We start from the raw sequence: 17,818 nt of genomic DNA, 5'->3' as shown, positions 1-17,818 counted from the left end.
TATAATTTAAGTGCACTATAATCATGAAGTAATCCTATTGATACTGTCAAAGATAAACAAAGCTAGATACTAGTTACAGCAGTAAGGAGAGACTTTATTCATTAACTGTTGAAACAGGGAGAAGGATCCAGCATGAACTGAACTTAAATTTGCACAGAAGAAACTGAGAGTTTTAAAGGGAGGGTGAGAAACTAACGAAGGAAGCTGGGAACTTAATAATAATGAGCAGAGTCAGGGAAGTGGACATTTATAAGTGGGAGGGGGTTGGTCACTGTGATCTGGATTTGTTCATTGATGCTTATCTGCAGGAGAAATGAACTTCTAGGATCTTTATAACTGGAGACAGTGGTACAAATTAGAATGAGGTACCTACCTGGCTGTGATTACTGTTTCCTTGATTCTGAGGACCTTGAAAAGACAGTTCTAGGTGGTAGAAAACTTATCTCAAAAAGGAGAGAGAAAAATGGAGACAGTGCAATGGGTGGAGGAGGAATAAAGGATTTATAATAGCAAGCTTTTTAAAGTAACTGTTCTAAGAGGAGGTTCGGGGTGTATCTACCTATCACCAGGTTTTGACTGGAACAAACAGTATATTCTGGTGGCAGCATTGAGCTCCTTCAGGTAGGCAGTGTTTTTTTTTTTAATTTTATTTTTTTAATGTTTATTTATTTTTGAGACAGAGAGAGACAGAGCATGAACAGGGGAGGGTCAGAGAGAGAGGGAGACACAGAATCTGAAGCGGGCTCCAGGCTCTGAGCTGTCAGCACAGAGCCCAATGCGGGGCTCGAACTCACGGACCGTGAGATCATGACCTGAGCCGAAGTCGGATGCTTAACCAACTGAGCCACCCAGGTGCCCGAGGTAGGCAGTTTAAGGGGAAGTGGGATCATCCAAGGGTTATGTATGGCCTTGAATTGTTAGAAACTATGTCAGTGCTTGTTCAAGTCTACGTGTGTGTGTGTGTGTGTGTGTGTGCACGCACATGTGGGAGGGAAGGGGATAGGCAGAAAAAAATCATTTGTACTGAAAATCTGCAGTTATTGTAGGCCAAGGTTGAGGCCTACTGAGTAAAGGGCTTGGAGGACTCTGACTAGAGTTTGGCCAAGAAGAGAGTCTATGTTAATATACCATGACTCAATGACTTAAAGATATAGAAGGCAGATGATATACATTTAGATTAAAGAGCTAATTGCTGATGTGAATAGATAATTTGTTCACAGTGACTCGAAAAATGAACCAAACACCAACAATGATAAATGTAAATGAATTAATTTGTTTTTTAATTGACATGATTTTAGTTTCCAAAATAAAGTAGTTGAAAAATGTTACTTTGTAGAAAAAAAAAAATTCCTGTGGAGTTTATAGATAACAAACCCGGTGAATGAAGAAGATTGCTGATGGCACTAACATTTATTTTTGTTGAGTAATGATACTCTGACCAGGATCATGATAATGATGATGACAGTGATGCTACTAATAGCGAACATTTACTAAGTACTCAAAATATGTTCCAAGGACCTGGATTTTGTTTTCATTTTAAATATTCACACCAGGGATAGGCAGTGTGTACTTTTATTGCCCATATTTTACAAATGAAGGCTTTGTGGCTTTGGTTATAGCCTGACCAAACTTATTTAGAGTTGGGTTATAAATGCAGGTTACTCTGCCTTTAAGTGTGCTTGATCTAACCATTGGGTTGTGCTATGTTAGCAGTAGAGCATCCAAATAAAAATAAATGATCACCTACCTCTGCGCTTTGCATTGCTTGGTTCACACCTAGAGAGCCAGCTTTCTCTTCAGTGTTCCATTTTAGGAAGGACAGTATTGAACTAGATTGTGTTTTGAGGATCATATGCATGATGGTGAGTTGTTGTCACCCCCATTATATAAGTAGTGGCTGAAGGGACTAAAAATATCAAACCTGTGTAAAATGTATGTTTGGAATGGGAGAGGGAGAAAGAAAAAAAGGTAGGTTTGGGTGTCTATGGAGGGGCAGGACCTAATATACATATATGTATATGTACATGCACATATACTTACAAAATTGTCATTAGCAAAAGAGAGGGGATCATGTTTTTTTTTCTTTCTTTTTTTTTTCTTGAGAGAGAGAGAGAGAGAGAGAGAGAGAATGAGCAGGGGAGGGGCAGAAGGAATGGGAGAGGGAGAACCCCAAGCAGGCCCCACACCCAGGGAGCCCAACAGGGGTCAGGATCTCACAACCATGAGCCAGAATCAAGAGTCAGACCCTCAACCAACTGAGTCACCCAGGCACCCCTAACTGTAGTTCTCATAAGAACTAGAACTGATGGGTTAGATTTTAAGCAGCACAGGGATCAACTCAAGGAAGAAAGTACTTTTTCAATGCCATTCACCAGTGGAATTGGTTTTTCCCTGTAGCAACGAATTCAATACGGAAAGGATTACAGCAAGGGGCATTGAGCATGTCTTAATAAAGGATGATTCCATTGATTGTATAAAACATGTTAGTGTTCTCTTCCACCATTTAAATAATACTGTGTCTAAAGAAATGAACTAAATGAACTAATTAATCCGTTGGTGGATTTTTTTCACAAATAAGGGGTCTAAGTATAAAATGCTTTTTTGTGTGTGTTTTGGAGGTAAAGGCTAAGAGAATTACATTCCAATGATTGTTTATTTGCAGACTTGTGCTCTCTTTACTACCTCAAAGTTGAAGAAGCCTAAGTCCATTTCATACACAGCAGAACTGAGCCTTCCAGAATATTTTGATATCCCCAAGAAAATCTACATTCCTCAGATTCCGGAAACTCAAACTAAATTGACTCAGCCTCAAGGAATTCAACCTGCAAATAAAACAGGTAATCAGTACCATGGGGACTGCAATATTTTGTTCTGTCCCAGGAGCTGTGAAAGACTAAAATTTAGAGATTATCTCTACTAATAGGATGTTCATAATATAATTGAAGAGATGGTTCATTGTATATATATGTTATTGAATATTTTGCATTATAACCAACATACTCTAATACAGTAATCTAAGTTATGTACTGAATTTAAGTGCTAAATTGCTGATACTGAAATTTGTAGACCTGTTGTTACTCTTTGTTAAGGAGTGGTTGTCCGATACAGATAGTAAGTACACTTTGAGAAAGGTGAGCTCTTGCTTTGACAGTGTACTAGGTTGTAGCAGTTGTGCTGGAGTCAAGGCTCAGGTTAGCTTTTAAGAATAGGAGAGATATTGGTGGCAAAGGCATATCAGAGGAGAACAGGTGTTATTTATGAGTAATTTATCTTTGATCTGGACTAGGACCTTTAGTAGTTGAATACTTACTCTTGGTCTCCTGATCCCCTTTTATTCTGTTATTCTAATTATGAAGGACCAACCCAGATTTAATAGACTATTAATAAATTTACATTATTAAATACAAGCAATAAGATGTAAACAGTGTGACTAAGCAACTTAAACTATCCAAAATTAGGTTTCTTTTCACTTCTTTCCAAGCTGGTAGATAATAATAGGATTATAATTTCTTTACTAGGGCTATTCCTACAATGTATCATAACTCCAGTGTCATGGATTCTACTTTATATTGTTGCTAACTTAGGTTTTGTTAAATTTTCCTTTTTTCTTTTCCTGTGGCTTTTTTTTAAAGTTTATTTATTTATTTAGAGAGAGAGAGTGCACGCAGATGGGGCAGGGGCAGGGGCAGAGAGAGAGAGAGAGAGAGAGAGAGAGAGAGAGAGAGAATCCCAAGTAGGCTCCTCACTGTCAGTGCAGAGCCCAATGCAGGGCTCGAACCCACGAACCATGAGATCATGACCTGAGCCAAAGTCAGACACTTAAACAACTGAGCCACCCAGGCACCCCTCCTGTGGCTTTGTGTTAACTATAAAATGTTTCTAAATCCAAAAGGTGGTTACACATCATAACGTCACAAGATCATCTGTTCATTTTGCCTTCCTAGGAGATCTAAGATCTCAGATTCAAATGCTAAGTGGCCAAGCAGATAACAAGGATTTATTAATTAGGTCTTGTCTCAGACAAGAGGGATGATGGAGCCTACCATAGACTGGAGAGTATGTGCCCTGTCTAAACATTCAAAATAATAAAAAATAAACCGAAAAGCTTGAGTTTATGCAATAACTGTGAGGGCATGTTTGACTTATTAGCTGTCAAGCTGGTGACAGCTCTTAAGTGAAATTTTTGTCTTTTTAATCTTTTCAATGTACTATTAAATATTTTTAAGTGCTCATTTATTTTTAGAGAGAGAGAGAGAGAGAGAGAGGTAGAGAGCGAGAATCCCAAGCACGCTCTGTGTTGTCAGTGCAGAGCCTGATGTGGATCTCGAACTCACTAACCTTGAGATCATGACCTGAACTGAAATCAAGAATCAGACGCTTAACCAAATGAGCCACCCAGGTGCCCCTGTGCTATTAAATTTTTAAGTGGAGAATTTATTAGGATAATTTTTTACCCCTTTGAGATAACTGGATAAAACTGTGTATTATAAGCCCAACTAGGATTCCCAGCCCAAACAATTCACTTATTCAGCCATTCACTCAACACTGTTGAGCATCAATTCCTTTGGGAAAAATGATGAAAATTGGCATATTAAAATGCTCTTTAATTATAAATAAGTATGAAGTTATCTATATTTAAAAATCTTTCACTTAGATAATTTTCAAAGGCTAATATTTTTCTCTCATATAATTGTTAACTGCGTATTTGAGTAAGAAGATATTGTGAGAATTAAGAAAAATAGAACTGTAAATTTTTTAAAAGATCATGCAGAAAAGTTTAAAAATGTAATTTGCATATTGTGGTTCCTGTCTAACTTGATTTTCTAGGCAGTTTGCTTTGTAGAGCTTGTAGCGCAGGTTTCTGTTTCAGCATCCTTCAGCATACATTTAAATAAATTAAGTTTACAAAAACAGAATATTCTAACTCAGGATAGTAGCAGATTGAATAAAATACATAGCCTGAACAGTGTACATTCTATTGTTAAGCGGTGGACTTGATTAATGAGAAGGAAAAAACAGATGTTTTTTAAGTTTAATAAATAACATTCTATTAGAATTTGGGACAAAGAATAGTAGAGTTAAGCATATAAAAAGCTAATCTTTGGGATATAAGCCACTTTGAAGAAAACAAACCATAAAATTCCTAGTAATAAATACAGTAATATAGAAACAAATCTTGTTTTTAAAAATATTTTATTTTTTTAAGTAATCTCTGCACCCAACATGGGGCTTGAACTCACAACCCTGAGATCAAGAGTCACATGCTCTACAGACTGAACCAGCCAGGCACCCCTAAATCTTGTTTTTTATGGGTGGCATGGAGAAAGAAGGAAATGACAAGCATTTATCTGGAGAAGTAGCAATAGCCCAGTGTCCCTGCTAATTGCAGGAAAGAGGTACAAGTAGGGTCATTTTTATAATCTCTTAAAGTTCTAAAGTCATCAAAAGGAACGAGGTTTTTTTTTTTAATGTTTTATGTTTTTTTTGAGAAAGAGAGAGAAACAGAGTATGTGCAGGGGGAGTGTCAGACAGAGAGGGAGACACAGAATCCAAAGCAGGCTGCAGGCTCCATGCTGTCAGCACAGAGCCTGATGCAGGGCTTGAACTCATGAACTGCGAGATTGCCACATGAGCTGAAGTTGGCCGCTTAACTGACTGAGCCCACCCAGGCACCCCCTGGAACTAGTTTTGAGGTATTAAAAGTGGCTGTCTTCAACCCATTCATATCAATGTTTCCTATCAGTTTTTACCTTTTTGAAATTCCTAATGAAAAGTCCATATTTCCGATTAATAATAGCTATTACTGAAATTATTTAAAATAATCTACTTAAATCCATATTTATTTTAGCTCCATCATTTAGAAAGGTATTATTTTTCCCATCCTACCATTTAACATTATAATGCTTTCAACGGAATGAAAGAAAGCTGTAGAGAGAGTGCATATGCATATAAGTGGGTGAATCCATCTCTACAGATGTACATATATGACAACATTTTCCCATGGAAGGAACATCATGTGTTGTCCCACTTCATAGGTCTCAGAGATCCTGTGACACTTTTGTGTTGGTAGACTGGAGTAGGTCTAGGTCTAGTATTTGTTGAGCACCAACAATATGCAAAGCACTGTGACAGTTCGTTTCATAGTTTTTCTCATTTAATCCTCCCAATAGATATTTCTGTCTAGGCATTGATCCTTCTACTTGCATACCCAAGGACTCTAGCATGGCTCACAACAGTCTCTCCACACAGTTTTTAGTCTTCTCAAACATCCTCTTTTCTCCAGTCCTTATCCATCTCCAGCCTTCACTGGGCAAATGACTTTGTCACCTCTGTCTTAGAGCAGAAAGGGCTACATGACCACATACTCTTCCTTAACCCCCTTAGCCCATCCCCCTCAGTCTATAAATAGTAGGATTCTACTCTATCAACCTTGCTGTGTGTAGCAAGACCTTTGTCTTATCCCAGATAACCTGCTCTTGGGCTCTTCTCCATCCTTTATCACAGCTCCTCCTTCTTTGAGAGCAGTTCCTTCACTTTTGACCCTCAAACCTTCTCAGGCTTCAGAAACTAAAGAAATTCATACTTTTCCCATGACAAACATACTTTTCAGTAGAGTGATCTGTATTTGCAGTTTGTATTCTTTTTTTTTTTTTTAAAGAAAATGATTGAGTAGTAAAGCTATCCTGCGTTTATTTTTTTTTCCAATGTATGAAATTTATTGTCAAATTGGTTTCCATACAACACCCAGTGCTCATCCCAAAAGGTGCTCTCCTCAATACCCATCCCCCACCCTCCCCTCCCTCCCACCCCCCATCAACCCTCAGTTTGTTCTCAGTTTTTAACAGTCTCTTATGCTTTGGCTCTCTCCCACTCTAACCTCTTTTTTTTTTTTTTTTTCCTTCCCCTCCCCCATGGGTTTCTGTTAAGTTTCTCAGGATCCACATAAGAGTGAAACCATATGGTATCTGTCTTTCTCTGTATGGCTTATTTCACTTAGCATCACACTCTCCAGTTCCATCCACGTTGCTACAAAAGGCCATATTTCATTCTTTCTCATTGCCACATAGTATTCCATTGTGTATATAAACCACAATTTCTTTATCCATCCATCTGTTGATGGACATTTAGGCTCTTTCCATAATTTGGCTATTGTTGAGAGTGCTGCTATAAACATTGGGGTACAAGTGCCCCTATGCATCAGTACTCCTGTATCCCTTGGGTAAATTCCTAGCAGTGCTATTGCTGGGTCATAGGGTAGGTCTATTTTTAATTTTGTGAGGAACCTCCACACTGCTTTCCAGAGCGGCTGCACCAATTTGCATTCCCACCAACAGTGCAAGAGGGTTCCCGTTTCTCCACATCCTCTCCAGCATCTATAGTCTCCTGATTTGTTCATTTTGGCCACTCTGACTGGCGTGAGGTGATATCCGAGTGTGGTTTTGATTTGTATTTCCCTGATGAGGAGTGACGTTGAACATCTTTTCATGTGCCTGTTGGCCATCCGGATGTCTTCTTTAGAGAAGTGTCTATTCATGTTTTCTGCCCATTTCTTCACTGGGTTATTTGTTTTTCGGGTGTGGAGTTTGGTGAGCTCTTTATAGATTTTGGAGACTAGCCCTTTGTCCGGTATGTCATTTGCAAATATCTTTTCCCATTCCGTTGGTTGCCTTTTAGTTTTGTTGGTTGTTTCCTTTGCTGTGCAGAAGCTTTTTATCTTCATAAGGTCCCAGTAATTCATTTTTGCTTTTAATTCCCTTGCCTTTGGGGATGTGTCGACTAAGAGATTGCTACGGCTGAGGTCAGAGAGGTCTTTTCCTGCTTTCTCCTCTAGGGTTTTGATGGTTTCCTGTCTCACATTCAGGTCCTTTATCCATACATGCAGTTTGTATTCTTGCATGAGTAGTTCTCAACCTCTCAAATCTGGCTTTTGCTCTACCACTGTAGTAAAATGGGCAGTTGCTTTCTAATTACCAAAGCCAATGGACCATTCTCAGTCTACATTTTACTGTATCTCTATTACATTTAACCTGGATGATTAGGCATGTACTCAGAAGTCTAGACATTTGACATAAGTCTTTAACCTTGTTCCCAGCATTTCTTCTCCATCCCCTTGACAAGATTTCTGCTTAGTCTTTTTGTGGGTTCTTCTGTTTACTCCATCAATATGGGAGTCTTCAAGGTCCTACTTGTTCTATTGGGGCTATTATTACTTTTAATGTATCCTGTAAGGGATTTGGTACACTCCCATAGTTAAAACTACCATTAACATCACTAAAATTTATCTCTATTCCTATCCTTTTCCTTCTGTTTTCAACTCAGATATTCAGAAGCATATGACATGCCTACCTAGATATATGTATGCAAATATATATACAAATAGAGAGATTTGTCCCTCAGATTCAAAATGAATGTATTATTATTCTCCATTGAGTTTGTTCCTTATCATATAATCTTCATCTTTTCGTATGATGGGACATATATCCACCCTGTGTTTTATATTAGAAATCTGGCTATCTGCTTGACGCTTCTCTTTTTTGAGGTCATACTGCAATTTATCTTTTAGTTCTCAGTTTTTGCAATTTATTTCCTTCTCTTCTTTCCTTCTTTACTCCCACTGTTCATGACTCAGGTATTCATCAGTACTTCACAAATGGAAAAAGTAATCACATCTATCTCTTCTCGATGAGATGCAGATTTAATGAGATGACATATGTGAAGAATTCAAGTGCTATATGATATACCTAATAAATGCGGCCATTCATTATATTCTAGTCTTGTCACCCTTAAAGTACTTCACCTCTAGGCACCAGAACTATTAAATCTGACCACAAGATATTACTGAAACATTTAGTGATTTCAGAGGCAGATTTACTATGATTCCAAAGACACATAAATTTTACTACTCTTCCTTTTTTGACCCCACTTGTTAGTCCCTGTACCTAGTTTTATATTCGCAATTTTGCATTCTTTCTCTTCAAGAAGGTCCCTAAATTTTCAAAGCCTCAGGCCTCATAAAGCCTAGACTTTTGCCTGGTTGTAGATCTTGATTTAAAATCTCATCTACCTGTGATTTTGGGTATATTGAAATATATGGGCGGGAGGACCCTAAATGGGTAGAGGTAAACAGGAAATCTCCAGTGGATCCAGGAGCACTTACCTCCCCAGTATAGAGGGTCCTATGTGTATTGTGCCACCCATGAAAAATAGGCTCTAGGCTGGTTTTGCTGATCACTTACACAGAGCTCAAAACTCTCATTTCCACGGTTACCTCTTCAGCTTCTAGTATTTTATTTTGACTCAATTTCTTGTTGTCTCTCAAGGGATATATGGCAGGCATATTAGTGCATATTTTAGGAACACTGTTCTCTGTCTATACCTTCTCCCATTTGATTCCAATTTTCTTAATTCTTTAATACTTACTAATAACTAGTGATCTAATAGGTGACAGGTACTCACTAAATCCTTCCGTGACAGCTATTTAATATGTAATGTGATTATAAACTGTACTAGAAATTTATTATTAATAACTTACATTATATGTAGTTCTATCCATTTTATAAGGATTAAATACATTATTGTAATAGCCAAATTATCCTTCAGTATGAAAATAAGACTGAAAAATTGTTGCACTAAAAATGAACACAAATTCCTGCTTAAAATTTATTAAATGTTCTTGGACAAATAAACCTAATATCTCTGGGTTATATCAAATAACCACACATGCATTTCAAATAGAATAAAAGTAAATTTCATTTAACAGAGTACCAGTTAAAATGTTAGTTTTAATGCTTAAGCTGAGTTAAACTGAAGCAATTGACTATACTTTACTATTCACATCACTAAATCACCCAATCTTAAAAGTGTACTTTAGTTCATTTTTCTCAAAATAGCTATAGTTAAATTTGTGGTGATATATTTATTACATTGTTTTTGGTAAAAACTTTTTAAATTTGCACAGGACTTTTGAAATAGAATGTCTTTAATTCACTTAGAAATATAATTCAAATGCATATTTCATATAGGATTGCCACATTTGTAAGCCATCAAGTCCAATTACAGTCTATAAAAGAATGTTATTAAATTCCAAAAGGCAATCAGTGATCCACATACTACATTTAAATCTCCTAAGATCAAAATCTCCTAAGAACAAAAACCATATATTCTATGTACAATCTTTAGGTTTAATATCTAATTACAAATGTAGGGGCGCCTGAGTGGCTCAGTCGGTTGGGCGTTCGGCTCAGGTCATGATCTCGCGGTTTGTGAGTTCGAGCCCCACGTCGGGCTCAGGGCTGACAGCTCAGAGCCTAGAGCCTGCTTCGGATTCTGTGTCTCCCTCTGTCTGCCCCTCTGCTGCTTGTACTCTGTCTCTCGCATTATCTCAAAAATAATAAACATTAAAATAAAAATAAATAAAAATAAAATATAAAATAAATATATAAAATATAAATAAAAAAATAAAATATAAATAAATAAATAATAAGATAAATAAATAAATAATAAAATATAAAATAAAAATAAATAAACATTTAAAAAATTATAAATGTAATAGTTTACGTTATAGCCTACCTTCTGAGAAGACTTGTAATCATAATCATAAAAGGCAATACCTGTTATGTAAATACTTTATATACATTTGAATTTACATCAAGTGAAAAATAAAAGGATATTTACCTATACTCATCTTAAATTTTATTCTTCTATTAATGTATTTCATTTGTAATAACTTTATTGAGATATTCATATATCATGCAGTTCACCAATTTGAAGTGTATAAATCAGTGGTTTCCAATATATGCCTAAATACATGTAACCATTACCCCAGTCAATTTTAAAACATTTATATCACCTCAAAAAGAAACTCATTACCCTTTAGCTATCAACTCTTTATCATCCACCCTACCCCTCAGTCCTAATTAATCATTAATCTTTGTCTCTACATGGATTTGCCTCTTCTGGAGATTTCATATAAAGGACATCATGTAATATATGGCATTTTATGATTAGCTTCTTCTACCTAGCATAATGTTTTCCTAGTTCACCCACGTTCATGACCATGCAGTATTTTTCCATTTCTTTAGATATCCCTTAATATCTTTCAACAACAGTGTTTTGTAGTTTTAAGAGTATAAGTTTTGTACTTTTTTGTTAAATATATTCCTAAGTATTTTATCCTTTTTCATGATATTACAAATGGAATTGTTTTCTTAATTTCATTGGCCTTTCATTGGCCAAATAATACTCCATTGTATGACTATAACACATTTGGGTTATCCATTCATCAGTTGATGAATGTTCGGGTTGCTTCTACCTTTTGCCTAGTATGAATAATGCTGCTATAAACATTTTTTGGGCTGAACATATGTTTCTGTTTTTCCTGGGTGTGTTTATATATATATCTGTAAGTGGAACTGTTGGGTCACATGGTAACCATGTTTAAACATTTGAGGAACTGCCAGACTGTTTTCCAAAGTGGCCATACCATTTTATATTTCCCTAGCAGTGTGTGAGGTTTCCATTGTCTCCACATTATCAACAACACTTGTTATCTGACTTTTTAATTTCAGTGATCCTAGTGGGTAGAAATGGTGTCTATTGTGGTTTTGATTTGCATTTCCCTGCAAATCAGGTGCCTCAGGATGTTGAGCTTCTTTCCATGTCCTTATTGGCTACTTACATATCATTTGCATAAATGTCTATTCAGAACTTTTACCCATTTTTAAGCTGTCTTTTTCTTATTGATTTGCAAGTGTTCCATCTATATTCTAGATACAATACTTTATCAGATATAGGTTTTGCAAATAGTTTCTTCCATTCTGTGGGTTGTCTTTCCACTCTTGATAATATTCTCTGAAGCATAGTTGTTAATTGTAATGGAGTGTAATTTATTTTTGTTGTTGATCTTGTTGCTCTTGTTTTTGATGTCATATTTCAGAATCCATTGCCAAATTTGAAGTCATGAAGATTTAGCTCTATTTTCTTCTAAGAATGTTACAGCTTTAGTCCTTACATTTAGGTCTTTCATCCATTTTGGGTTAATATTTGTATATTGTTTGAGGTAAGGGTCTAACTTCATTCTTTTGAATGTGGCTGTCCCAGTGGTCTTGGAACCATTTGTTGAAACAACCATTCTTTCTGCATTGAATTATCTTGATACCCTTGTTGAAAACCAGTTGACCATAAATACATGGTTTATTTCTGGGTTCTCTATTATATCCATAGATCTATATGCCTTTCCTTATGCCAGTACCACACTTTTCTGATTACTTTTGCTTTGTAGTAAGTTTTGAAATCAGAAAGTGTGTGTCCTACTACATTGTCCTTTTTTAGCCAAATTGTTTGGCTGTTCTGGTATTCTCACAATTTCATATGGATTTTAGAATCAGTTTGTCAGTTTCTGCAAGCAAGCCAACTGGCCACCTGATAGGTATTGCATTGAATATATAAATCAATTTGGAGAAGATTGTCATTTTAACAATATTAAGTCTTGTGATTCATGACCATGCAGTATTTTCCCATTTCTTTAGATATCCCTTAATATCTTTCAACAACAGTGTTTTGTAGTTTTAAGAGTATAAGTTTTGTACTTTTTTGTTAAATATATTCCTAAGTATTTTATCCTTTTTCATGATATTACAAATGGAATTGTTTTCTTAATTTCATTTTTAGATTATTCATTGCAAATGTATAGAAATATAATTGATGTTGTATATTAAAATTATATCATGTGACCTTGATGAATTGATTTTTTAATTCTAATATGTTTTACTGGTTTCCTTAGGATTTTCTGTCTACAATATCATGTTATATGCATATAGAGATCATCTTATATCTTCCCTTCTGAAATGGATTGTTTTTATCTCTTTTTCTTACCTAATTTATCTAGTCAATACTTCAACTACAATGTTAAATAGAAGTGATAAGAGGGCACATTCTTGTCTTCTTCCTGAATTTATGGACAAAGAATCCAGTGTTTAATCATTAAGTATCATGATAGTTGTAGGTAGCTCATAGATACCCTCTATGAGGTTGAGGAACTACCCATCTCTTCCTAGTTTGTTGAGTGTTTTTCTCACGGAAGTGTATTGTATTTTTCTAAATTACTTTTTGCATAATTGAGATGAGCATGTAGTTTTTTTTTTTATTTTTTTATATTCTTTTGTTCTATTGATAAAGCATATCATTGATTTTTGGATGTTAAACAAATCTTGCATCCCTGTGATAAATCCCATTTGGTAATTGCCATGATCTGAATGTTTTTGGTCCTTCAGAATTCATATGTTGAAAACCTAATGGCCAAGGTGATACTATTAGGAAGTATGGCCTTTAGAAGGTGATTAGGTCATGAGGACACAGCCCTCATAAATGGGATTAATATCCTCATAAAAGATGCCCCAGGGTGCTAGTTCACCCTATCTCTTATGGGAGGATACAAAGAGAAATCTGAAACCCAGAAGAACATCCTCACCCGACTGCTGATACCTCATTCTTGGACTTTGAGTCTGCAGAATTGTGATAAATGTGTTGTTTATGAGCCACGTAGTCTATGCTATTTTGTTATACCATCCCAAACACATTAAGACAGTAATGCTGATAATTCTTCTATATGTTGCTGAATTCTATTTAATTTTGTTTTTATATTCATAAGAAATTTTGGTCTACAGTTTTTATTAAAATGTCTGTGCAATAATACTGGCCTTATGGAAAGAGTTAGGAAGTGTTCCTTCCTCTTATTTCTTTTGGAAGCATTTCAGAGGGATTGGTGTTGATTCTTTAAGTGTTTGGTATATTTCTCCAGTAAAGTCATCTGGTCATGGGCTTTTCTTTGTTGGGGGATTTTTAGTTACTGATTCAATATCTTTACTTGTTATATAGATGTATTTTTTTTAAAAAAAATTTAATGTTTATTTTTTGAGAGAGAGAGAGAGAGAAAGAGAGAGATAGAGTGTGTGAGCAGGGGCAGAGAGAGAAGGGAGACACAGAGTCTGAAGCAGGCTCCAGGCCCTGAGCTGTCAGCATAGAGCCTGATACAGGGTGGAACTCACAAACCAGGAGATCATGATCTGAGCTGAAGTCAGACGCTTAACCACTTAGCCAACTGAGCCACCCAGGTGCCTTATATAGATCTATTTAGAATGTCTCTTTCTTTTTTCAATCAGTTTCCATGGTTTGTGTCATTTAAATTATGTAAATTTTGCCATACAATTGTTTATACCATTCTCTTACATTCCATTTTGTTTCTATAAGGCAGAAGTAATGCTCCTAGTTTATTCCAGTAATTTGAATATTTTCTTTTTCTCTTGGTCCATTGAGCTAAATGTTTGTCAATTTTGTGGATCTTTTCAAAGAACTAGCTTTTGGTTTCCGAGATTTCTTTCTGTTGTTTTCTCTATTTCATTAATTTCTCTTTCAATCTTTATTTTTTTCATTCTACTTTCAGTTTAGGTACCTCTTCTTTTTTCTCTGTCTTAAAGTGAAAGTTTAGGTTTTTGATTTCAGATCTCTCTTCTTTATTATAGGCATTTATAGTTTAAAATTCCTTATAGGGATTTACAGCTATAAATTACTAGGTTAGTTGAATCCTATAAGTTTTTGTGTTTTTATCTTCATTTTCATTAATCTGAAAGTATTTCCTAATTTCCCCAGATGTTTTTCTTGATGCACTGATTGTTTAAGAGTATATTCACAGTAACAATAGTTGTTTTGGGAGGGAGGTTGAAATATTATAAAACACCCAATATAGGTCCCATGGTGTAATGGTCAGCACTCTGGGCTCTGAAACACCCAATATATAAATTAGGTAAATGGAAAGCTTCTCTGTTCAAAATCAGAGAAGATGCTTCAGAACTAAGTCTGTTTGCCCTCTTCCCACCTATTATTGTATCCCCAGCAGTGGTTCATGAAGCACATTCTCAGAAGGCTGGGGTTCTGATGAATACAATTTGAAAGCTCCTGATTTAGCCCAACTTCCACATTTTATAGGTGAGAAAATTGAAACACACAGAGGGTAAGCACTTCAGCTAGAATCAAGTCGATAGTGGCATAATTCACTCTTTGAACAAAGAAGCTAGATTATGGGATACTTTAGTCAACAAATACTTATTATTGAGAACCTACTGTGTATAAACAGTGTTAAGGTACCCAAGATATAGCAGTGAACACAATAGAAAAGATCCTAGTCTTTTAGAAATTTGATGTAGATAATCGTCCCTAGTGTTTGCCATCATTGGGGTATGCTTTGAGTGACATTTTCATTATAGGTTGTCACTCTTCTATGGCTCATTCTTTCAGTCTATCTTGTGACTCAGGGTATTACTTCTTTGGATAACTAACTAGTTAGATGTACTGACACTGGTCGCGGCATCAAGAAATATGACTAGCCGTATGAGAACTTAACCCAACCTTTGACTTTTATTGTTTGAATAAAAAAGGCCCAACCTCTGGTTTTCAGTTTCAAATGATATACAAATTGTTAGTGACTAGATTGACATATTAAATGTGTATTATTGTCTGCTCTATAACTGCTATAATTGTCTGCTTATAACTTTCAGCCATTTCTATTTTAAATCAGTTGTTTCTATACACATGTTATCTGATTGAAAATAATTACATGGCCTTATCTCCTTGGTTGATCAATTTTTATTCTAATATTTGAAGGTTCTGGTATAATAGCCACTTTTTCTTATTTTTCAGAAAAACAAAATGAAGGTGCAGCTTTGTTTTATGAATTTATTTTCTATTTTCATGCATGGGGGTCCAGAAGGGATTTTAATGAAGGTGTATTAAATTTAATACATCGAACTTTAGAATAGTGAAATTCAGAAATCGTGAAAGTAGTTAGTTAAGTGTATGTACATAATTTAGAAAATCTTATGTGTTTGCTTGTCGCTGCTATATCTGTGTGTGTGTTTGTGTGTGTGTGAATAGAGTATAAAACTTCATTTTTTAAAAATAAAAGTCAGTGGAAAAATAGTGTCTGAAATAGAATTTCGTTCTTAAGTTTGTGGGCAACTGTAGTACTCATTTGAACGCAACAAATGCTAACTAGTGGCACATTCCATTGTAATATCACACATATATGTAATAAAACATAATGAAGGTATTTGAAGTCAGTCTCTTTTTGGCATTACGTCTATGATTATTTACCATTCCTACATTTACTAAGTTTCTTTATTTTACCTTTAAGCATAGAATCTGAGAGAATTTTCATTTTGTCCTTTATAGTTAAAACATTTTGATCTTTCTCTTTGGTGTTTTAATAAGTATTATGGTGTGATCACCTTCTTGTGGAGGGAAATAATCATCTTGTCTTTTCTCCGAGAGGTGCCTCCTCACCAACTCTGGGATGTGGAGGACTGCCCAGTTGCACCTAACTGTCTGACTTCCTATAGAAACATAGCTGGGATCTAACATTAGGAAAAGGCGGGGCGGGGGGGGAATCCGATGATGGAGTGAGAGAAGAAATGATGGAAGTTTTAGTGGTCAGCAGGTGACCGGGTACTTAAAAGGTAAACCTATTAATAACCCTATGTACACATTTCAAGGTCTAACCATTGATATTTATATTTTATTGATTATCCTGCTTTCTGTAATATGTTTTATCATAATCTGAGTCATTGAAAGGCATCACCTTTGGAGAATGTGTTCATGAACAGTAACTGAACCTTTTGCTCCTCTTCCCTAATCACACTAGTGGGTGCAGGGATCAGTCCTGTTGATCAAAGTATTGTCCTCAGTTCATAACCCTGCTCACAGATTCCTTGGCTGAGTCAGAAAACTGGGTCATGTGCTCTTATAATCTGGCCTTGGCCCAAGCTGCCTCTGGAATGGACAAATGACCGAGCTGCTGAGACTGTTCACTCCATCTCTTTCCATTTCAGGGTATGTTTTCATTTATTTTCTTTGTCCCACTTGTGGGTGGTTATAACCTGATTAGAACATTGAGTGTCTCCCTTTTGTATAAACTCCCCTTTAGAAATGTCATTTTTTTAAATTTTATTTCTAGCCAACAACCTTGGTTTTTGTCAGAAAAAGAGATTTTACACTGATTGATTGAAGTACACCTGATGCACGATGTTAACATTATTTTTAGGTGTATAACAGTGATTGGACAAGTCTCTGTGTTATGCTATAGGTCTGTGCTTACCACAAGTGGAGCTTCCGCCACCATACAACACAATTACAATATCATTAATGGTTCCCTGCGCTGTACCTTCCATACCCATGACTTATTCATTCCGCGACTGGAAGCCTAGATCTTCCCACTCCTCTCCACCCATTTTGCCCATCCCCCCACTCTCTTCCCTCAGGCAACCATCAGTTGGTTCTGGGTATTTGTGGGTCTCTTTCTGGTTTTTTTGTTTGTTCAATTACTTGTTTTGTTTTTTATATTCCACATATAAGTGAGATCATCTCATATTTATCTTTCTCTGAAGAAAGAGAGATTTTATTTATTTATTTCTTAAAGTTGTATTTATTTATTTTGAGAGAGAGAGCAAGCGAGTGGGAGAGAGGAAGAAAGAGAATGCCAAGCAGGTTCCACACTGTCAGCGCAGAGCCCATCACGGGGCTCAATACCACAAACCCATGAGATTGTGACCTGAGCCAAAATCAAGAGTCGAATGCTTAACCAACTTGAGCCACCCAGGTGCCCCAAGAAAGAGAGATTTTAGACTTGCAGTTAACATTGTGATTTTTGAGATGGAAATTATGTAGTAATATGTAAATCTTTATCAGAATATTTGAGCTCTAATTGTGTGATTCCAATAAGTCTTAAGATAATAAGAAGAGAAAAAACTAGAAATGCTTACTGGAAATG

General features: G+C 35.9%; 1 protein-coding gene across 1 annotated transcript in view; it reads left to right on the top strand.

Moving 5' to 3' along the window:
* Window positions 1–17,818, top strand: part of CFAP47 (cilia and flagella associated protein 47) — a 544,336-nt gene that overhangs the window by 313,289 nt on the left and 213,229 nt on the right. Inside the window, exon 45 of the mRNA XM_081794138.1 lies at window positions 2,663–2,837. Coding sequence (XP_081650264.1) covers window positions 2,663–2,837 — 175 coding nt within the window. The remainder of the gene's footprint in view (window positions 1–2,662; window positions 2,838–17,818) is intronic.

The sequence above is a fragment of the Panthera onca genome, chromosome X (genome assembly GCF_046562875.1).
Source record: "Panthera onca isolate mPanOnc1 chromosome X, mPanOnc1 haplotype 2, whole genome shotgun sequence".
In the NCBI taxonomy this organism is placed as follows: domain Eukaryota; kingdom Metazoa; phylum Chordata; class Mammalia; order Carnivora; family Felidae; genus Panthera; species Panthera onca.
The sequence above is the reverse complement of the archived record's forward strand: the minus strand, read 5'-3'. Positions and strand labels throughout refer to the sequence as shown.